At 37.2% G+C, this 24,621-nt stretch overlaps 1 protein-coding gene across 1 annotated transcript in view; it reads left to right on the top strand.

Moving 5' to 3' along the window:
• crtc3 (CREB regulated transcription coactivator 3) overlaps window positions 1-24,621 on the top strand; it is a 260,948-nt gene that overhangs the window by 197,821 nt on the left and 38,506 nt on the right. Inside the window, exons 9-10 of the mRNA XM_051920224.1 lie at window positions 3,458-3,507; window positions 22,913-23,130. Coding sequence (XP_051776184.1) covers window positions 3,458-3,507; window positions 22,913-23,130 — 268 coding nt within the window. The remainder of the gene's footprint in view (window positions 1-3,457; window positions 3,508-22,912; window positions 23,131-24,621) is intronic.

Raw genomic sequence — 24,621 nt, 5'->3', positions numbered from 1 at the left:
TTGTTTTAAATCCTATTTTTTTTGTAAAAATTAATCTACTTGTATGGAATGATTACAACAAAATCAATAAAATTAAAAAAAAAAATCACCCATTGTAAGTGCTTTGTGTTATGTTCTACAGTGGGCTGTAAAATAAAAATTAAACAAAATACTTAGCAAAATTCTTGAAACAGCTTAAAACAATTCAGCGTTCGGGTTTTGGGCAAAGTCTAACCTCCACTGCATCATATGCAAGTTAGGGACCATCTCCAGTTCCTAACTTGCATCAGCCTATCATCGGTCACACGCACAGACTCGTTTTTTTCTGGGCAGTCACCAGGAAACCTTACAGTACATGCACCTCTCACTATTCTGCATTATTCTTAGTAGGAATAATTAACTCAGTAATTAATTAACATTAATTAAAGATTTTTTTTCCAAATTCTTTTGTCCTTTTCAGTTTAGCCCAGCATATGTAGCTATATTAAATTAAAAATATAATCTGAATTATATTCTTCAGATTTCTAAAATGGGTATGTAGCATGCTGGCAGTCAATGGGATTTTGGCCTGTATTACATATATCTGATGTGGTACCAGCTTGAGTAAACATAAAAACTGAATGTGTAGTCTCTTCCTCTTTGTGGCCTTTGCAGTCAACATGACAACTTATAAATGGTCATAGATGTAGTTTCTGTGAAAAAAGTAAGTTACTTTTCCCTATAGATTGAAATATCTGGCATTTCTGATTATGCTGAAGGTATTGAAATCTCTCTTTCAGGTCATTCATTTTGTCCTTTCATTAGCACAGTTTGTGACAGAATCATTTTTTTAATAATATAAAGTTTCAGATTGTATTCATTCTTATCATTCTTAATATGATATAATTTACTTACCTACCAGGTTTAACTACTCCAGTGTTACTCATTAATATTCTGTTGAAAAAGCTGTTGTTTTCCAAATCATAACAAAATCTCAGTTCTCCCTTAAACTTAAAATAATGTTCAGTGGAAGGTCTTAGTCTCGCATTCACTTTCAATGTAACCCTTAATTATCGGTTTGTGTCAGGGAGGAGCTAGTACAATTTTAAACCTTATGCCATATATATAGTACAATTCTGAGCTCAGACCCAGGACTAGACCCAGTCTGTGAGCAGTGCTCAAGCACCATCCTTCTTAGGTGTCAAGCTTGGCTCTGACCCATAATGTAGACTTTAATGGATACTGAAATAAATGTGTGTCGGGAGCCTTTGGAATTTCATTAGTCATCAATCATGTAACAGCCCTTTTTGGAATTTATCCTCCTTTTCATGGGTTTTTCAGTGAAGGGAAGTGGAAGAAGAATTAGATACTGTATATTAAGTGCAAACATAATATTATGTATCATATTAGTAATTTAAAGTAGTAATTTTTTAAATCTGAAAACTCAGTAAAGGAATTTAAAGTGAAAATCTATGCCTACTTCCGCAATAAATGCACGAGACCAAAAGAAAATTAAAATGGTTCAAATCTTTTAGTACAATAGTATGTCAAGCAGTCTGCTAATATGCCCTGTAGCTTTAAATATTGTGAATTCAATTTTGTACAAAACAAATACTGGTTCATATTGCAAAAAGCCACCACACTATTGCAAATTTGCTTGGTGGCAGTATACTGCTAGGTTCAGGTTTCATCTGCAAGGAACAGCAACTGTTCAATGTTCCATTTAAAAATAATTAACCTAGCAAAATACAGAAATATTCTTTAAACCACCATCTGTCCACTATAGTAAATTTAAAAATAGAATGGAAATTCATATTCCTAGTTATATAAACTGCAACAGAATAAAGTGATGCTGGAGAAGTTAAGAAATAAAGTGTTAAATTTATTTCTGTATTCCAGCCAGAAATGTGACCCGAATTCAAATGGAAATGTTTAATTACTTGAAGATGCTCACCAAGAAGCTTGTGTTTTTTCAAAGGATATTCATTTACTAATTAATAAAACTGTAGACCATTATCAGAGACTTGATCAAAGCTGAAAGTACTGCCAAATATTGTTAAGTATTAATTCTGAGGAGAAATTTTAGCATTTCGGGTTTTGTATTTATAATATGAAATTAAATATTTCTCTCTTCATAGTGTGAAGTCTGCTACGTTTGTTACTGGAATGTTAAAATAATGCCTAAGCAACATTGACATTGTTTTAAACTGTTTAGCTCAGGAATAGAAAGTAAATGCTATAAAAAAAAAAAAAAAAAAAAAAAAGCCGTACTGTTCATGTATGCGACTTAGTATTTAACAGCAAGAAAAAGTGTCACTGAAGTGCCTTGCTTAAAAATATTTCATTTAAACAGAGAGGTTGGTGAGCAAAGCTAAAAACTTTCAGCTATAACAATTATATTCCTGGCTTTCAAAAATTTACTGAAAGGAATTGAACTTTCGTCTCTCTGCCTATTTTATGGTGCAATCTAAATCAATTCACTGTGACACTTCTTTGGTCCAGTGAACAGTCAACCATGAGTTATTAAAGCTCATTAATATGTAGGCACTGATTTAGATTTATTAATTATGAAGATAAACATATTTATTACATTTGTTTATTAGTAATGCCATACTATCTCATTTATTGGGGGCCCTAGTGTTATTAGACTACCTGATTTTGACAATTTGACAGTGTTTAGCAATTCTCTTGTTTATTTTCCCCTAAATGCTCTGTTCATCTCCCAGTTACTCTTTAGTCTTCAGACTTGCTGTTTTTCCTTTAGCCACAGTGATATTATAAAGTAAAACTCAACATACTTATATGTACTGTATGTTAGCTATATCCATCTCCATCTGGTTCAGTATGGAATTCATTATTATTTTATTTATTAAACTTGTTTTTGTGTCAGTGTGTGTGTGGTTTTTTTTTTCATTTTGGTTATTTTGATGACACCATCATCTAGGCATTCTATGTTTGTAGATTTCATGGGTTCCACCTTTTTGTGTTTCTGGGTGTTACTAAACTGCCTGACTGCTAGGTATATGATACATGGCAGACTTCATATTTAAGGATATTTACAAAGAATGCTTGAGATAAGCAGAGATCTGAGTTTTAAAATTCTCATTGTAATGGCCTGCGAAAGACTTGCCCTTTAGAAAACTGTAAATATTTCATAGAAATTAACAGTTTTTAAAATTTTGCTTTGTTTGTGACTACTGTGTTTGTTTTGTAATTTAGTTTTGGCAGTTACCTAGTGACATTCAGTGTGGCAGAAACATGCCTTTGAATCTGAAAAACCTCTTGCTCAGTTAGTTCCTAAAGTAGATCAGTAGCACATATAACTCTGTCGCCCAAAAAATATCTTGTCCTACTGGATTTTCTGTTCTGTCCAATTCAAACATAACAAGTTCATTAAGTGATGCAAAAAATGTAACTGCAGAAGAGGTACTAAATAGAACCACAATGATGTTATTGAAGTGTTGCTAATTTTGTTTTATCTTTACATAAATTTTTATAGGTCCAGTCTCTTACTTCCCGCCCAAAATCCTGTGATGTGCCTAAAAATAAGTGAGTTTTATTTATTTTTTACTTCACACTCAAATGTGCATATTAGAATGAATTTAATTTTAAATACCTGCCAGTTACTTTCATCCATTCTGCTAAGCCAAACTGCACTTAATAAGAATGTTTGTTTATAAATATTTTTTCTACTATTGCTGTACAAAGCAATATTATTTGTGTATATTTGCTGCCTTCCTGATAATCTTTTGTGCACTTTTAATCTTATTAACTGTAAAGAGGCCTTTATTCAGAGGTAGTAAGATATTAAAAAGCCTTGCATGAGAAGCAGTGATAGATATTCTTAGGTAACCAATATGATATTAGTTGTAGTTTGATATACACCTGTTTTCACTGTAGAGATTTATTTCTAAGCTGAACTAGTCTGAAACTGGGTTTAAGAGAATATTAATATATACTTATGAAGCATCTAAGCCAACAGTCTGTAATGATAATTTTTTTATGACATTATGGCCTGACTATTGTTATCAATGCATTATGGGAGCCTGATTATGATTTAGCAGATGAGTACGGTTAGCAGTACTTGAGTAAAACCACCAACTATTCTATGCTGTTCATCATCTATCATGTGACAAACACTAAACTAATGTTATATAGCAGAACACAGATGAGAGGTGCCAGGGACAAATTAAAGGCAAGAGAAGGAAATAGAATACCCCCAACAAACTCCTGACTCTCCCAATTATGATGAATTTATTGTAAAAGAAAAGTTTACTAAGTTGTATTTTTTTATGCTTGAATTTAGATCGGACAAGCAACAACCATAAAGAGTAAAGAAATAAAAAGGTTGGGAATAAGCAGTTAGGGCATGGAAACATAAAATCATTCTTTCAAAATAATAGGAAAAATGTTGTTAAGGCCACGTGAGACATAAGAAACACAAACAAAAATACAGTATTGTGTAATAGTGATCTACAAATACTTCATTACAGTGCTTGAGTATGTTTTGAAAATATTTGTACTTTATGGGTACATACTTTCATTACTGAACCAGAAAATAAAAGGGCTATTCAAATTTGTGCAATATTTTACTTTGGCAATTATTTAAAATATAGGATTCCCTGGATATAAGGGAAATTCTCATATATAAAAAACCTGGGATGATTCTCAAATACACACCCTACCTTTGCTCAAATTCACACTTCAATCAGGCAATGATCTAAAATAAAAGATTCCCCAGATTTAGGAAAAGAATTTTCAAGTACACCCTACCACTTATGCAGTCATTCCAAACACACCTCAGCAGTGTTTTCTGGAGCTTTAATACTTTTTCTCTAATTTTTTTCATTTATGTTTATTCATTTCTTGCTTTGATTTTGAAGTATTTTAACAAATCTGTATCCTTATAGGTGATAGTTCTCTATTTAGTGAATGATATAATCTATCTTGCATCTTGCTTTGAGAGTTTTCATGGAGCTCAGTGCCTGCATTTGGTGAGGAGCTCTGTGCAAGAACAAAGTAATTTGTACTATTGTATTTTATTTGTGAGATGACAATGATAGATTGGCCATCTAGCAATATGAAGAGGAATTTGTGTGTTCCGTTTTGTGTATTACCCCATTTTTCGACACCCATTGCATTCTGAACCTACCTGGAAGAAGGTGTCTCTGTGATTTGCCTTTCCCAAGATTTCTTCCATTTTTTTCCCTGTAAGGGATTTTTGGGGAGTTTTTCTTGTCGTCTTAGGGATTCAACCCTGGGAACTACCAAAAAACAGGGACTGTTATAAAGCCCATTGAGTCATTCCTTGTTTGATTTTGGGCTATACAAGAAATAAATTGTTGTTGTTGTAATACGAGTTATCACAAACTCAGAAAATAAATGGGACATTGTTCATACACATTTTACATGCATATTAAAGATTTGCAGGTACTATGAACATACTGTATTAATGTGTTGCATGAGCACATTCAGAAAGAAGCAAACTCTGTCTTTCCTTTTAAAAGTGCTGACATCTGTACACAGCTTACCATCCAGGTAGTTGTGTGGGCCATTGCATTATTGGCCATGTCATTTGAATGAGACTTTGAATAAGACCTTTTTCTGATACAATGACGTATTGGACAAAAAATACAACGATTTGGCTTTTTAATGTCATCATAGCTCTCTGCTGCTAAATGAATCAAAATTGTTAATTTTAATAATTGTCATTGAAACAAAGCTCCCAGCAAATGACATGGTCCTTCATTATTAACTCCACTAATTTTTGATGACAAGCTTTCCTGGAAGTCATGTTCTACTCTCCAGCTGTAAAATAACTGAGTGAGAGAGCTACCCTAGTTGCACCTTCATGGTATATGCATGGTGTTTAAAATTTTCTTTAAATTTAAGTTTGCACAAATTGTAGCGTCCCCTGTATGTAAAAGGTAATAAAATTATGAGAGGTGGCATGAATAACACAAGTGTCAGCATAAACAGATGTTACAGTATATGCTTAGGTGACAGAAAATGAGTATTTACAGAATTGCTTCACATTTCCTTCATTTTTAATTGGACATGCATTATACACTGCTCCAGTGAAGTGAGGCCATTGCAAGATGAACACCCTCAGTCAAATCCCTTCACAAAAGGAATTTCTCTGTTGCTTGGATATGGTTTACTTTCTGTTTAATAAACAGGTCACAAGTTTCGTTGTTGTTCTCTACATTGGGAGTGACTAGCAGATAGGGTGTTGACCATATAAGATGTTCACAAACACATACACACTACGTCCAGTTTGATCATCCTGTGTATATAGTTTAGGAGTTTGGAGTTCATTTTGTACTCTGCTGGCTCCGGTTTCCTCCCAGGGTGTAAAAACAGGCTTATTGACTCTAAAGTGGCATAGTGTAAATGAACATTATTAAATTTACATGATGGCATGCTGTCCAGAACTGAGATTTATAAAACCCACATACATGCAAAAACAAGCCTGAAATGTATGTAATTTTCCACACAAAAGAACTGAGTTTGTAGAAGAAAACTTAATGGGTGAATTTGCATATATTTACAGTGGGTCTGATCCATCCATACACAACATTTCGGAGAAAGTAGGAAATTACGACACCCTTGATCAAATGGTTTATTATATTTGAACTGTTTAAGATCAATTCCTTAGTTTACTGCATTTGAACTGTATCTTCACAAGAGATATCAGTTATTAACCTCCTCTACACCACTGCTGGGGGGTTCAATTCGCTCTAGACGTGCTCTGTCTCTTGGCATGTCAGAGAACCATGACTTTGAGAAGTGTGATTTGCCTCACCCGTTGAGGCACAATGAGGGGGTCATGGCAGGTGGAAAGAAAGAGAGCAACACCATTTCTCTACTTTTCGGCTTTTCAAAGAAAACCAGGGGTGTGGTAATCTTAATACACAAAACTATTTCATTTGTAGTGTCGGATGTAATTATAGACTTTGAAGGGCAATATGTCATGGTGACAGGCAATCTATCCAATACTGAAAGATTTTTAATTAATATCTATGCACCTAATGTGGATGATAGAGCTTTCTTCCAAAGAGTATTTGCATCTATCCCTAATTCAAAAACTCATCAAATTATAATAGCCAGAGACTTTTAATTGTGTTTTAAATCCAGATCTGGATAGATCCTCAGCTACAACGGCGATATCCTCTAATAAAAATAATTACAGAGTTTAACGGATCATAACTTATCAGACCCATGGAGGTTTATAAATCCTAACCTAATAGCATATTCATTTTTAATCTCTACTACTCAAGACTTGATAATTTTCTCATAGACGATTTTTTGCCCAATATCAAATCTTGTAAGTACAACGCTCTAGTTATCTTTGACCATGCCCCTCTAATCATGGGACTTAAATTATTGCAAATGAAGCACTTTAAAGGAAAAGACACGTTTTGCAATCACAATTTAACATCTTGATCTTGACTACTGAAGAAGCAGAACAGCGTTTATTTAAATCACAACATCATTATTATGAACATGTAGAGAAGGCCAATAAGATCTTAGCCCAGCAAATCCACAAGCACGGAGTCTTTTTTGAGTTCTCAAAAAAATATTGACCATAAAAATATAACATACATATTCAGAGAGTACTACAAGTCCTTATATTCTACTCAGTTTAAAGAAGATAAGACACAATTTAATGAGTTTCTTTATTTGTTACAGATACCACAGCTAGATACTCTTAGTGCCGTAGAACTGGATAAAACTCTGACACTTTGAGAAAAGCTAGATGCAATAAACTCACCATGATGGCTACCCAAGGGAAATATTATTTTAAAAAAAATCAAACAAGTTAGCTGCACTGTTAGCAACATTTATAGAAGCTAAAGACAACAGATTTTTACCTCAAACCTTTCACCAAGCATTTATTACCATCTTTCTAATAAAAATAAGGACTTATAGTAATGTGCATCATATAGACCAGTCTCACTTCTGAATAATGATGCTAAGATACTCTCCAAAGTTCAAGCCAGAAGGACTGAGAAAGTGCTTCCTTCTGTAATATCACAAGACCGAACTGGATTTATTTAAAGGCAGATGCTTCTAACCTTCAACGTTAGTTTAATGTAACATATTCCACCATTAAGTCTAACACCCCAGAGATCTTATTATCTTTAGATGCACAAAAAGCATTTGATATGATTGAATGGAACTACCTCTTCACCACATTGCACAAATTTGGGTTTGGCCCAAACATATCTGCATGGATCAAACTACTTTATACTAGTCCAAAAGGTCAGTTTGTTTTAACAACATTATTTCAGACTATTTCAAACTAGAACGTGGTACTCGACAAGGATTCCCCTATCATCTTTGATCTTTGCAATCACCATTGAACCAATAGCTGTCTACTTTTGAAGTGCATCAGAGATAAAAGGGATTCTCAGAGAAGGACTTGAACAGAAAATATCATTATATGCAGATGACATGGTACTGTATATATCTGACCCACAAAAATCTGTGTCAGCAGTCCTAAAAGCATAATTTCAAAAGACATCTGGACTCAGAATCAATTGGATTAAAAGTGTTTTCTTTCCAGTGAATTCTCTGGCTCACAATGTTGGACTGGATACTTTCCCATTTATTTTATCAGATCAGTTTAAATATCTAGGGGTAGATATCACAAGCAAATATAAAGCTATATATGTATGTATGGGGGAAAAAATTAAACAACATGAATAGATGGTCTACCCTACATCTTACTTTAGCAGGGAGAATCAGCATTGTTAAGTTGACCATCCTTCCCAAGTTTTTCTTCCTATTTCAAAGCATCCCCATATACATTAACAAATCATTATTTAAGACATTAGTGTCAAACATAATTTTAATTTATTTGGAATTCGAAACATCCACACATCCAAAGGGTGACTCTGCAATGACCCAAAGCATAAGGGGGCATGACACTAATCGATGAATTTACACAAGCCTGCTCTGCAATAGAAATAAAATCTTGCAGTACTTCCTTATATCCCCTGCTCTGTGCCCAAATTAATACAAATTACGATCAATCCACTAATAATCCAATTTAGGAAGCACTTTAAGACAGAGAAGCTTTTGCTCTACATGACAACCACCTTTTTCCACCCTCTCAAACTTATACACTATTTAATGTCTGGAAAATGTCCGGGATTAAAGAGTCTTTTACACAGATAATGTCTTCACATCCTACAAACAATTATGCTTCAGATTCGACCTCTCCTCAATACATTTCTTCCACTACTTTGAAGCTAGAAACTTTGCTAAACAGAATGCCCAATTTTTCTCACCTCCTACCTCGTTCTACTCCAGAAGAAATATTGATCAGTCTTGAACACTCAGATAGCATATCTGCTATTTATTAAAAAATTTTAAAGGCCCATCCGTTCAAAGACACCAAAGTATATTGCAAAAAGGATCTGTCATTTAATATTTCAGAAAAGGAGTGGACACATTACACATGCACACACATTACACTCCTATCTCTATATGTGCAAAGCATACAATTACTCAACTTAAAATCTTTTATTGGTCACATTTATTTCATTTAAAATTGTCCAAAATGTAACCAGGACAGGATTCAGTCTGTGAATGTTGCAATCTTACTCCAGACTCACTTGGCCACATATTCTGGGTGTGCACCAAATTAACAACATTTTGGACAACAATCTTTGCATGCCTATCAGAAAGCCTCTGTGTCACAGTCATTCTGAGCCCATTAGCAGCTGTATTTGGTGCACTCTCAAATGGGCTTAAAGTGGAGAAGGGCAAACAAACTGTAATTGCCTTTACTACACTACTAGCACATAGACTTACCTTGCTGAACTGGAAGAATCCCACCCCCCCCGTTTTAAGTCAGTGGGTAACTGATGTCTGTACTACTAAATGTTTTGTTTTTTTTAATCAATAACATTTTAGAATAAATGTCCACTTTGGAGAAAAAGGGTACTCTTCCTTTCTATTTTTATATATATAATATAGAGTAGCTCTGGATGCCGGCTCTCCTTTTTTTCTCTTAAGTGGGGGTTCAGTTTTGCTTTGTTAGGTTTGACTTAATTGTACGGAATGTTATCAGCTTGTAATTAAAATCAATTTAAAAAAACTGCAGCCAAACTAGCTAAATGGCGACTCACATTTATAATAATTCATATCATTGAGCCGTTATTGTATTTTGCCTTTGAAATGTCAAACATATTAAACCTCAAAAGCGATGAATATGACATGTACACTCTTTTACTGCAATCCCTTGTTCTCAATAATTGCATGAACTAAAAATGTGTGAATTACTGCCTAGTTACAGAAAGATCTGAATCTCATTCCCAATGACCTAATCATAGTCTAATGGTTTAACCCTGTTTTTTTTTTTTTTTTTGCCCATGATGATGACTAGCTTATCAGCCACTTTACAATTGCTACAGTGCAATTTTTCATTACAAAACCTCTTTAGAGGCACACATATTAAGGGCAAAAATCAAAGAGTACAAAATTATCATTAACAAGTAAGAGCATTAAATTAACAAAATGAGAGGGTGAAATTAACATTAAAAATCCCTAGTGTGAAATTAACATTAAAAATCCAAAGTTTAAAATTTAGATTAACATTAAAAAGTAAGAGTGTGAAATTAACATTGAAAAGTTAGAACATGACAGCAACAGAAGGTGAGAGCCTAAAATCAACATCAAAAACTGAGAGCATTAAATCAACATTAAAAAGTGATAGAATGAAATCAACAAAAAATGAAAACAGAAATAAACTTCATGACAACATTTTGTCATTTATTACTGAAAATATGAAAAACATTTCTGTTTTAACAATGTGTTTACACAGATTATCGTAGAAACAGAACACACATGAAATGCATGTGTTCCAAATAACGATCTATTATTTCCACTCTAAAACTCCAACACTTCACACCCAGATAATCAAGGCATGAGCTGGGAGAACTTTGTGCACATTCTGCAGTGGTGGGCGGATGGAATAGTAGGCTGCTTGTCTTGATCAGTACATTTACAAGACAAAAGACACTGACGGAGAGGTGCGAAGGGATTTAAGGTGGACCGGATTTACGAGTTTTTTCATAGGCTTTGGTAGTTCTAGTGTTAAAGCTTTGTAGGTTAATAATTACATTTTTTATTCAGTTCTGTAAGGGCCAGTTTATATTTCATGCTGAGAACTATGTACGCGCATGCATCGTGGCTGCCATGCATTCCCAGCATTCATTTGACGCATCCTCTTAGCACGTCCTCCATACCAGCAAAAAGTTGGCGGACGCAGTGTGATTAAGTTGGAACGTGACATCAGAGTCTCTGTTTACTATCTACATATGACAGAAAGCCACTTTGAGGATCGTACAGGAACAATGTGATGCTTTTATATTCAAGCATCACATATTTCCCAGCGTAATGACACAATACAATTTATTTTTGTATAGCCCAAAATCACACAAGAAGTGCCGCAATGGGCTTTAACAGGCCCTGCCTCTTAACAGCCCCCCAGCCTTGACTCTCTAAGAAGACAAGGAAAAACTCCCCCCAAAAAAAACCATGTAGGGAAAAAAATGGAAGAAACTTTGGGAAAGGCAGTTCAAAGAGAGACCCCTTTCCAGGTAGGTTGGGCACGCAGTGGGGGTCAAAAGAAGGGGGTCAATACAATATAATACAATACACAGAACAGAACAAATCCTCAATACAGTATAAAAATAAACATTTTAGAAGTACAGAGTAGAATTTAACAGTAGATGATATCACATAATAAGATTTGGAATTGTTTAGAGTCCTGGAGACCTCAATACATTTTAAAGGTCTCGCATACCATTTTCTGTGCTGTGTTAATCCCCCTTGCCCCTCCCACACAACAGCATCACAATGTACGGTGGTGTATTTGAGCCACAGAGGAAAAAAAATGTTAGGGACACTGTGAAAAGGTGTATTTTGTGATTAATGTGTAAATTAAATCTTGAAATGTCCACTTTAATTTCGTAGTTTATTTTATCATTGAAGTAGACCGTCGTAAATATCATCTTAAAACCGACCCAGTTGTTAATCGTTACATGTTTCTGGGACTTCCTTCTGCATTGACGGCAGCGGCAAGCAACAATTGCCACACAGAACACATTAAATTTATGATATTCCAATTCCGTGCACATTTAGAATCCTTAGATTTTTACTTTATCACTTTCATGATGAAATGCATTAAACTATGTATATTAAATTTTACAGATAATTAATTAACTTTATTTAAATAATGAATGCTCCGGTTTCTTTCCAAAGATATGCAGGTTTGGGGATTTGGTGATGCTAAAATGACACTAGTGTATGTGAGTGCTTGTTTTCACCTTGCAATGAGCTGATGCCCCGTCCATTGATTGTTTCTGCCTCATGCCCAGTGCAGGCTGGAATGGGTGCACCCCTGGATTGATTAAACATCCATCCTTTTCAATAATATTGTGACAAGGTGTCCTTGGAATTTAATGGGTGTTTAAGGCAATTCACAACACAGCAAAGCCGAACCTGTCCTCACCGTGATGATATCTCGCACTGCCACCTGGTGGAATCTTCCAGATTTCCATAAAGTACGCGTGCAAGTATAAACCATACAATACTTGCGTAGCCGTAGCGTTCGTAGGAGCACATGTCCCGTTAAGTATAAACTCGGCCTAAGACATGGGGAGCCAGGTGAGGAGAAGCAGGATGGGTGTTATGTGCTTGCTGTTGCTGGTCTCTGTTAAGACTCTTGCAGCAGAGTGTTGAATCAACTGTAGCTGTGATAGAAGATTAGAAGCAGCACCTGCCAGCAGGAAGTTACAATAATTGATGCGGGATGTGACTAAAACAAGGACAAGTTTCTCAGTATTAGAAAAGAATAGGAATGAGCGAACACAGGATATGTTACGGAGGTGAAAGTAGGAATGTTTCTTAATGTGGTTTATGTGGGTGGAATAAGAAAAGGGGGATGAAAAATGACACCAAGATTCCTTGCATTAGAAGAAGGTCTGATGAGATCACTGTCAAGAGTGACTGAGAAGGAGCTCATTTCCTTAAGCTGCGCTTTGGTGCCAATTTGTAGAAGTTCAGTTTTGTTGCAATTTAATTTTAAAGAGTTCTGCTCCATCTAGGTTTTAATTTCACTGAGACAAGTTGTGAGCTGAGAAAGCCCTGATGAAGTTTTGCTTTTGACATTGAAATAGAGTTCAGTACCATCTGCTTAAAAATAACCCAAGTCCATAGCTACAAATAATATGGCCAAGGGGAAGCATGTAGATACAGAAGAGCAGAGGGCTGAGAACAGAGCCCTGAGGAACCCTTTGTGCGACCAGCACTGAGCTGGACTTGCTGTTGCCAAGACTAACAAACTATTATCTGTCAGTCAAATAGGACTTAAAACACTGGAAACCAGTTCTCCATTCTGAACAGTAGAATGTCATGTCTGACAGTGTCAAATGCTGCACTAAGGTCTAACAAAATTAATATGCTGGTTTGTCCAGAGTCTGCTTCCATAAGCAAATCATTAGTTACCCAAAGCAGAGCAATTTCACAGCTGTGCTTTGCCCTGAAAACCAGACTGAGAGGATTTGATCAAATTATTAGAAGTTAAGTAATTGGTGACTTGGGAAGCTACAACACACAGAAGAACTTTTGACAGAAAAGGTAAGCGAGAAATGGCCAAAAATTGTTAAGATTGTCAGCATCAAAACCAGACTTTAACATTGGGGTTACAGAAGCGATTTTAAAAGTGGCTGGCACAAAGCCAGTGTCTAGGGATGTATTTATTATTGTTGTAACAGTCAGGATTATGTTGTGAAGGCAGGATTTAAGAAGTGTGATGGGGATGGGGTCCAGTGCACACGTAGTGGGCCTCATCTTACAAACCAGGTCATTAATAAATGCAGATGTGACTGGTTAAAATTTAGAAAAAGAGCTGGATGGAGTGGGAAGACATGGAAAGATATAAATGGATAATGAATTTGTTAGTTGAATTATTTAGATCTTCAATTTTATTGTGGAGAAAGTGGAGGAATGTTTCACAGACTTTGGTAGAGGAGGTAATTGGGCCAGATGCAGATTGAAGTAGTTTATTAACTACAGAGAACTAAACCCTTGGGTTATAATGGGAAATTTCTATTATTCTGCCATAATGTGTGTTCTGTGGTAGAAATTTAACATCTTATTAATGAAAGAAGCATCCTCTAACAGGACAATGTAATCAGGCAGGAGATCTAACGCAGATGAAAAAGCTACAGCTGCGAATTCCGAATGCAAAAAACTCGGAGACAGACTTGCAGCCCTGGAGGATGGGTACAGAAGGAATAATATTAGAATTGAAGGTCTACCTGAGAAACGAGAAAGTACAAACCCAGTGAAATTTGCCGTAGAATTACTTTCTAAAATAATTGGAGATGACTTTAAACCAGATACTGAGATAGCAGCAGCTTTTCGTATACGCAGTTCAAATACCTTTAAACCTAGGTCTTTTATTGTTCACTTTGAGCGACTGCTATGTAAACTTGATGTGATGGCACTTCTCAGACACAAGCAAGAGATTATATTTGAAAATAATCTCATCCATATTTTCTCTGACTTCTCACCTTTAACTGCTGCAAAACGGGCAGCCTTCTTCAACATTAAACAGCTGTTACGGAAAGTCGATATCAAATACAGCTTCTTGTATCCTGCCAAACTGAAAGTGGAAGTTCTTGGCCAATTTTATGTATTTTCAAGCAAGGAGGAAGCTGAAAAGGAATTAAAGAAGCTGTTACCGACACTCTTTTGAAATACAATAATGAGCTGTATCTTTCCATGGCATGGCAAGGAGCTATCACCTGCTGTCTGATCCACTTGTAAAGATATGGGTATTATAATCATACATCCTTTTCTTTACTTGGACGCTACAAGTTTATGTTTTAATTACAGTTATAGACGTGAGTGTTTGGATGTAATTAAAGTAGGGTTTTTTTTTTTTCTTTCTATTTCCCTAAAGGAGACTGTCTAACATCATACCCTTGGTTTATTATTATTTTTATTATTGCATTAGGATTTACTTTGCTTATCTTAGACCACTTTTCAACACCATTCCCAGGGTTCATTATTTTATTATCTTATTATTTTAAAATTGCTGAAGATTATATTTTAAGCTTAGAGACTGTTAATGATTATATCTTTGGCACATAGAATTTAAACTTTAGCTGCAATAGATATCTCTACTTTTTAATTCTCAAACGTCACTGCGGGAGGGGGGCTTCTGTTGTTTTGGACTAGCTCTGTCTCTCGGTATGTCAGAGGACTGGGACATTGTGAAGTGGGGTCTAGCCTCATGTGGGGAGGCAAAATGGGGGGGTGGGGGGATAAGGGGGGGAGAGAAGGAGAGCAAGCTATATCTAATCTATCCTTTTAATCGTTATAATTATAACTATCAACGCAACAATAGGCAGTATGGCAAAAACTTGTGGGGAAACTGGAAATTAACATTAAAACTGCCTCACTACCAGTTAAGACTATAGCATGACATTAAAAATTCAGAATCAATGTCTCCATGATGGGACAGTTAATTTTGTGAGCTGGAATGTTAAAGGCCTGAATCACAAATTAAAGAGAAAGAAAGTATGCTCTCACCTAACAGGCTTAAACGCTAAAATAGTATTTTTACAGGAGACCCACTTACTAAGCAAGGATTAATTCCGGCTACAAAAAGACTGGACTGGCCAAATGTTCCAAACTAGCTTTACAAAGAAAACTAGAGGTGTGGGAATTCTCATACATAGAACAGTCCCATTTGTAGCATCAGATGTAGTATCAGATCCTGAAGGGAGATATGTGATGGTCATGGGCAACTTATTTAGCTGTAAAATGATTTTGATAAATGTTTATGCACCCAATGTCGATGATAAGGAATTCATGCAAAACCTATTTGCATCCATTCCCAGTGTGAACACTCATAAAATTATAATGGCTGGGGACTTTAATTGTGTTTTAAATCCACTCTTAGATAGGACTCCTGCCACAGGGGGGACAACATCTAACACTGCAAAGACAATTACACAGTTTGTAACCAACCACAACTTATCAGACCCCTGGAGGTTTCTAAACCCAAACTCAAGAACATATTCGTTCTACTCACCAGTGCATCATAGCTACTCAAGAATCGATTATTTCTTTATAGATAATAATTTCTTGCCTACGATTAAATCTTGTAAATACGACACAATTGTTATCTCCGATCATGCACCTCTAGTTTTAGAGCTAAAATCATTATGCCCTCCACACTCACCTTGCAGATGGCGCCTTAACCCACTTCTATTAACAGACGAGAACTGTACAGAATTTATATCCAAACAAATTAGCTTCTTCCTAGGGAGAAACACACCCTCAGAGGTCTCTACAGGAACACTCTGGGAAACTCTAAAGGCCTTCTTAAGAGGACAGATTATCTCTTATAAATCAAGACATCATTATTACGAACCCGGAGAAAAAGCTAATAAGCTTTTAGTTCAACAAATCCACAAGCAAGAAGTTCGTAATGCAATCCCAGTAATCACCAACACTAATGGAGATGAAATCATTGACCATAAAAATATAATGCACACATTTAGAGACTACTATAAACCTTATATTCTACTGAGTTTAAAGAAGACAACACACAATCTAATGTATTTCTGGATACATTACAGATACCACAAATAGTTATTTTTAGTGCTGAGGAACTGGATAAACCTCTGACCCTATCAGAATTACAAGATGCTATAAAGTCACTTCAAGGCGGGAAATCAGCAGGCCCTGATGGCTACCCTATAGAAAACTTTCAGATTTTCAAAAGATTTCTGGTCTCAGAATTAATTTGAATAGAAGTATACTCTTTCCAGTGAATTCACAAGCATATAATATCAGATTGGACACCCTACCTTTTACCATAGCATATCAGTTTAAATACCTAGGGGTAAATATCACAAGTAAACATAAAGCTCTTTATCAGCAAAATTTCGCCGTCTGTATGGAAAAAATTAAGCAAGACTTGCATAGATGGTCAACCCTTCATGTCACTCTAGCCAGAAGAATTAACGTTGTTAAGATGAATATCCTTCCTAAGCTTCTTTTTTCTTTTCACAACATCCCAATATATATCAATAAATCATTTTTTAAGCAATTGGATTCAACAATAACATAATTTATTTGGAACTTAAAACATTCACATATCCGAAGAGCGACCCTACAAAGACCTCAGGCAGAAGGTGGCATGGCTCTACCTAATTTTCAGTTTTAGTACTGGGCAGCAAACATACAAGCTATAAAAACCTGGACACAAACAAATGAACATACACAGGCCTGGTCCGCAATAGAAGTAAAATCCTGCAGCACTTCTTTATATTCCTTGCTATGCGCTCCAATAAATGCAAGTTATCGCAAATATACTAATAACCCAATTGTGCTTTACTCACTCAGAACATGGAACCAAATTAGAAAGCAATTTAAGATGGAAAATCTTCTATCTGTGGCACCGTGTAAGAGAACCACCTCTTTTAACCCTCACAAACATACAGTGCATCCGGAAAGTATTCACAGCGCATCACTTTTTTCACATTTTGTTATGTTACAGCCTTATTCCAGAATGGATTAAATTCATTTTTTTCCTCAGAATTCTACACATAACAACCCATAATGACAACGTGAAAAAAGTTTACTTGAGGTTTTTGCAAATTTATTAAAAATAAAAAAAATCACATGTACATAAGTATTCACAGCCTTTGCTCAATACTTTATCAATGCACCTTTGGCAGCAATTACAGCCTCAAGTCTTTTTGAAAATGATGCCACAAGCTTGGCACACCTATCCTTGGCCAGTTTCGCCCGTTCCTCTTTGCAGTACCTCTCAAGCTCCATCAGGTTGGATGGGAAGCGTCAGTGCACAGCCATTTTAAGATCTCTCCAGAGATGTTCAATTGGATTCAAGTCTGGGCTCTGGCTGGGCCACTCAGGGACATTCACAGAGTTGTCCTGAAGCCACTCCTTTGATATCTTGGCTGTGTTGTAAAGGACAGCCGGGTTCCATGCCCGGCAGGGACGCCTCTGCTGCATCTGTTCCGGGAGAGCCACCACGGGCAGCTCAATACCTCCCCCGGGACGCTTGGTGGCAGCCTCCCTGGCGGATGATGATTCCCCAGCCTGGCCCATGGCTCCATGGGACATGGAGTCCTCCACAGCCTGGTTGGGGGCTTGGATGGCCGCCAGGGGAGCTGCATGGAGTTTCCAGCCTGGCTGGTCAATTCCTCAGCCCTACCCGGAAATGCAATGAGGCCCAGGTGACCAAGCACCTGGACTACGTCAGGGTGGGGTATAAAAAGGCCAGCCACCACCACTCGAGAGAGCCAGAGTCGGGAGGAGGAGGAGGGCTAAGCCTGAGGTGGAGTGGTGGAGCCAGAAGAAGGGTTGTTGTGTTTGCAGTGAGTGTTTGGGACTGTGTTGGGCCTGTGGGACACGGGGAAGGCGTGCCCCACGGCTGAAGAAGAAATAAAAGACTTTATTAAGTACGTGCCTCTGTGTCAGTCTGTGCTGGGTCGAGCGCTATATAGCGCTCATATTACAGTGTGCTTAGGGACGTTGTCCTGCTGAAAGATGAACCATCGCCTCAGTCTGAGGTCAAGATCGCTCTGGGGCAGGTTTTCATCCAGGATGTCACTGTACATTGCTGCAGTCATCTTTCCCTTTATCCTGACTAGTCTCCCAGTCCCTGCCGCTGAAAAACATCCCCACAGCATGATGCTGCCACTACCATGCTTCACTGTAGGGATGGTATTGGCCTGGTGATAAGCGGTGCCTGGTTTCCTCCAAACGTGACGCCTTTGTCTCATCAGACCAGAGAATTTTCTTTCTCATGGTCTGAGAGTCCTTCAGGTGCCTTTTGGCAAACTCCAGGCAGGCTGCCATGTGCCTTTTACTAAGGAGTGGCTTCCGTCTGGCCACTCTACCATACAGGCCTGATTGGTGGATTGCTGCAGAGATGGTTGTCCTTCTGGAAGGTTCTCCTCTCTCCACAGAGGACCTCTGGAGCTCTGACAGAGAGACCATCAGGATCTTGGTCACCTCCTTGACTAAGGCCCTTCTCTACCGATCGCTCAGTTTAGATTGCCGGCCAGCTCTAGGAAGAGTCCTGGTGGTTTCGAACTTCTTACACTTACGGATGATGGAGGCCACTGTGCTCATTGGGACCTTCAAAGCAGCAGAAATTTTTCTGTAACCTTCCCCAGATTTGTGCCTCAAGACAATCCTGTCTTGGAGGTCTACAGACAATTCCTTTGACTTCATGCTTGGTTTGTGCTCTGACATGAACTGTCAACTGTGGGACCTTATATAGACAGGTGTGTGCCTTTCCAAATCATGTCCAATCAACTGAATTTACCACAAGGTGGACTCCAATTAAGCTGCAGAAACATCTCAAGGATGATCAGGGGAAACAGGATGCACCTGAGCTCAATTTTAAGCTTCATGGCAAAGGCTGTGAATACTTATGTACATGTGCTTTCTCAATTTTTTTATTTTTAATAAATTTGCAAAAACCTCAAGTAAACTTTTTTTCACGTTGTCATTATGGGGTGTTGTGTGTAGAATTCTGAGGAAAAAAATGAATTTAATCCATTTTGGAATAAGGCTGTAACATAACAAAATGTGTAAAAAGTGATGCGCTATGAATACTTTCCGGATGCACTGTAGATACCAGAATTCAGAGATTCCAATGTTATAGCCACATACATATAGTGTATACAGTATATAACAACAATGTATATTATTGAATCACACGTCAGGCCATTGGATGAATTTTGTACGTTTTTCACATATCTGAAAGGCTTTTCCTCCTTCACTGCTTTTTTTTGTGCTCACATCATAAAGATGCACTGCGTTGTCTGCTTTTGGCTCGATGTTGCAGGGAAGAATGCAGTGACATTTGGCTTTGTATTCTTATTGCTTTGTGTTTGTCTTATCCTCACCTACCCATCAATAATACCATGTATGTCTCAAATATTTCATGTTAGTAGAATACTGGGTAGTCTTGATATGTGTGAGTGAATAAAATCCTTGAAATTAATGTTGTGGTTTTCTGTGAGAAGGTGTAATAAACTGGCATACAATTCTTCAGATCAGTAGGCTTACAGGTGCAGGTTATCCTACCTATTAAAAGGTAACACTGTTTGTTTTACTTGAACGATGTCAGTGAGGGTCAGTAGGTGGTGTACTTTATACATATTGTGATAAAGGCGCTATATAGCGCCCGACCCTATATAGCGCCCGACCCGACACAGATTGACATGGAGGCACGGGTAAAATAAAACAACTATTTATTTTTCTTCACCTGTGGGGAACGTCTTCCCCGTGAACCCCACAGGTAATACACAGTCCCAATCACAGCACCAACACCACAACAAAACACTCTTTCTGTTCTCCACCACTCCTCCCTGGCAACCTCGTCCTCCTTCTCCCGATTCTGGCTCCTGGAGTGGTGGCTGCTGGCCTCTTTTTATAGTTCACTCGGAAGTGCTCCAGGTGCTTGATTGCCATGTTCCAGCTGCACTTCCGGGTGTGGTGAATACGCTGCCCACAGGGCTCAGGAGTCCCAGCTACAGCACCCTCTGGCGGTGCCTACGGGACCCAACAGGGCTGCACCCAACTCCAACTCCCGTGGAGCCCTGCGGGAACCAGAGGCACCTCGCCAACCCAGGGGGGTGGCCATCTAGCGTCCAGGGGGAGGCATTGCACTGTCCAGGGCTGCTCCCCCTGAAGATACAGTGCAGAGGCGTCCCAGCTGGGCATGAACCCCGGCCGTCTGCCACAATATAAGTAGTAGATTATATCTGCAATCCCAGCCACCCCAGGCGAATTGCGCTTCTGTTTTACCACTGCTTTGATGGACACACATCTGTCTGAGACATTGTGTAAAACAGTAGCTGTTAATTACACTTGTGTGGATGATTTCAACATATTGACGACTTGATTTTCTTAGAATCTGTGGTTATGTTGTTGTTCACATATCTTCAATATGGATAAATTCCAGGTTCCAGCATGCTGTGCAGCCATTGTGTGCATTACTTCCATTTTCAAAATGCCATTTCCGTTTTTGCTATTTCCATCGTGAAGTTAATTTCTGTTTTCCATTTTTATCAATTTCATGCTATCTCTTTTTAATTTTAATTTCACACTCTTAGGTTTTGTTAGTAATTATACACTCCATTTATTTTAATTTCATGTTTTCACTTTTTGTGGATGACTTCAAACTCTCACTTTTTTGTTAATTTCATGCTCTCACTTTTTATTGTTAATTTTACACTTTTGCTTTTTATTGTAAATTTCACTCTCACTTTTTAATCTTAATTTTCTGCTTTCAGCTTTTAATACTAAACATTTCACACTCTGGACTTGTATTATTAATTCCATGCTCTTTTTCTTTATTTCATGCTCTCGAATTTTATTGTTAATTTCATGCTTTCACATTTTTATTGTTAATTTCACATTGTCATTTTTTGTTGTTAACTTGACGCTTTCACTTTTTCTTTCATGCTCTCAATTTCTAAAGATAATTTCACACTCTTACTTGTTAATGTTAATTCCACACTCTTTTGTTTTGTGTTTTGCCTTTGAGGGCCACCGTACACACAGCACCTTATGTCATTCTCAGACATAAAGAAGAAAGACCCCACAATAGAATATTGTCTGTTGCTTTATGTCGTCTATTTATTAGGTATGACCACCTAAGAATGCTGAGCCATGCCTCCTCCTTGTCCTTTAGAAAAAACTCAGTAATTAATAAACAAATATACCATTGAATGACCAGATGGAACCTATTGTCAGACATAAAATCAATAATTTCTTAGACATTAAACTAATCAGATAAGAATGCTGAAACAAAGACAAACTGTTAAACCTTAAACAGGTCAAGCAATTCCAGTAATGTCAGTTTAGCATTCCAGTCACTTGACCTGCCTGTGCTCCAATTGGAAAACCAAAAGAAATGTAACCTATCGTATCATAAATGTTGCAAGTCACCTTGGATAAAAGCATCAGCCAAATAAGTAAATGTAATGTTTCTCCAACCAAGGGTCTAAAGATATGCAGTTAGGAATATTGGCAATGTCAAATCGGCCGTGTTTGTGTATGTTTTTGTGTTCACCCTGCAATGTTGTGCAAGAGTTGTTCCTGCTTGTAACTGTTGCTTGCTGGGACAGTCTTCAGCTGCCCCCTGCACTGGATATGGGGGTTTACAGAATGGATAGATAAATCAATGAATACTACACATGAGACCCCAGGTTTCCACTTGACGAAGTTTGGTTTTTCATTTTGCTGTTGTCAGTACAGTTTATATAGCTTTTACTTCTTCATATATCTGAGGGAAGCCCTCATGTTGTTTATGCTCACCAGTTTCTTTAGGTGCAAAGTGGAATATATCCACAGCTGGCTGCTTGACACTGTTATATAGCTCCCACTCCGCTAAGGACTACAAACCAGTACAAATTAAAAATTAAATTAGCTTTGTATATTACTCTTAGATTTACTTATTGTCTGACCTGTTTTACTACTATTGTTAAATGTAGTTAAGAATCTCATTGTACTCCGCATGCACAACAGTAAACGTGAACTACTTAGTTACAAATGTAATAATGCTGAGTGCAAACGTTGCTTTAAAAATCTGCAGAAAGATGTGAACCCTTTTTCATCAAAGAATGCTATTTTTTCAAGGGTTAAAATTCACGTAGCTTTATAACTTTACTACAATTATTTATGAGGATATTGTAACATGAATAAAATTGTGTAGTGTTAAGTACAGTCAGCCACAAATTTGAATTTTATTTTAAAGTAACTTCATGACCTATCCAAACCAGCTGTTCAGATAATTTGTACAAATATAAAATGTATTTTTTTGTAAAGAAATATTTTAAAGTAAAGTCCTTGTTTTCTGTCTCTGTTGACACAGTGTATTTTCATCCATGGACCAGAATATTGGACTCTCCCATTTCCAGGGGACCTTAAATAGTGGTGGATCACTTCCAGATCTGACAAGCTTGCATTTTCCCCCACCTCTACCCATCCCATTGGACCCTGAAGATGTTAGATATCCCAGACTGAGTGGTGGGGACAGCACTGGCAATCTGCATTCTGCTATGAGGCAGCTTGGCTTTGGAAACTCTGAAGGTTTGTTTGCTAGTGTGTAGGTGTAGGAAGCACATGATGTAACCGATTGAGAATAAGTTTGTATGGTTTACAAGATAGGTTAATTATTATTAGACTTGGGACGATTTCTTGACTAATATTCTTGTGTTGAATGTTATACATTGATAAACAAATAAATTACAATATTTTTAAAAACTTAGAAAAATACTTAAATTTACTTACCATTTACAAATTAAATGACATGTCAACACAACATGCTCAGTATAAAATTTCAACTTAGATGTATGTAAGACTTAAATGTTACATTTATAATTTACTAAATGTGTAATTCCCTAATGTTTATGGAGTTTTTCCATAGCAAAATTGTGCAGTAGTAAAATATTTAGTGTCAGAATAGTCTCAGCACTTTAAGGTGATGATGATGCAGAGGAAACATTGGAAAAGGATATTTTGGACTATTTTTAAAAGGTTAAGATATTACCTGAGGTCTAAAGTAATTCTGTAGATTTTAGTCCAAATCCAAATGTATTCTTATTATACTTATTTTTATAATGACAAAAATAAAGAAAAATATAACAAAAATAATCTGACATAAGTATCCATATCCATTACATTAGTGTTAGATGGAAGCACCTTTTGCAGCAGCTGCAGCAATAAAATCTTACTGACAACAAACCATTTTCCCAAGTCATAGGCTGGATCTGAGTGATTATCAATGTTTGTTTGGGCTTCTTGACCAAAATACCATTCAACACTGATCAGCCACAACATTAAAACCAATGATTTGAAGTGAGTAACATTGATTATCTCCTTACAATTGTTCTTGTCATGCGTGGGATATATCAGGGAGTAAGTGACTAGTCAGTTCTTGAAGGAGGAAAAATGGGAAAGTGTTCGGATCTGACCGACTTTGAGAAGGATCAAATTATGATGGCTAGATGACATAGTCAAAGCATCTCCAATATGGCAGGTCTTGTGGAGTGTTCCTAGTGTACAGTGGTTGGTATCTACCAAAAGTGGTCCAAGGACGGACATCTGGTGAGATGACACCAGGGTCATTGCTGTTCAAAGCTCATTGATGTGCTTGGGGAGAGAAAGCTTGTCTATCCGGTCTAGTCCCACAGAAGAGCTACTTTAGCACAAATTACTGAAAATCTTAACGCTGTCCATGAGAGAGAGGTGTCAGAACACATAGTGCATTGCAACTTGTTGCATATGTTTTGCAGCTAAGTCACACACCGGTCAAAGTGCCCGTGCTGAGCTCCGTCCACTGCTGAAAAGCGCCTACAATGGGCGCACGAGAATCAAAACTGGAGCATGGATCAGTGGAAGAAGGTGGCCTGGCCTGATAAATCACATTTTCTTTTAGATCATGTAGATGGCAGGGTGCATGTGCATTGTTTACTTGAGGAAGAGATTGCAACAGGATGCATTGCAGGAAGAAAGCAAGCTGGTGGAGGTAGTGTGTTGATCTGGACAATTTTTTTGGGAAACCTTGTGTCCTGCGATTTT

This window comes from Erpetoichthys calabaricus, chromosome 17 (assembly GCF_900747795.2).
Source record: "Erpetoichthys calabaricus chromosome 17, fErpCal1.3, whole genome shotgun sequence".
Lineage (NCBI taxonomy): Eukaryota > Metazoa > Chordata > Cladistia > Polypteriformes > Polypteridae > Erpetoichthys > Erpetoichthys calabaricus.
The sequence above is the reverse complement of the archived record's forward strand: the minus strand, read 5'-3'. Positions and strand labels throughout refer to the sequence as shown.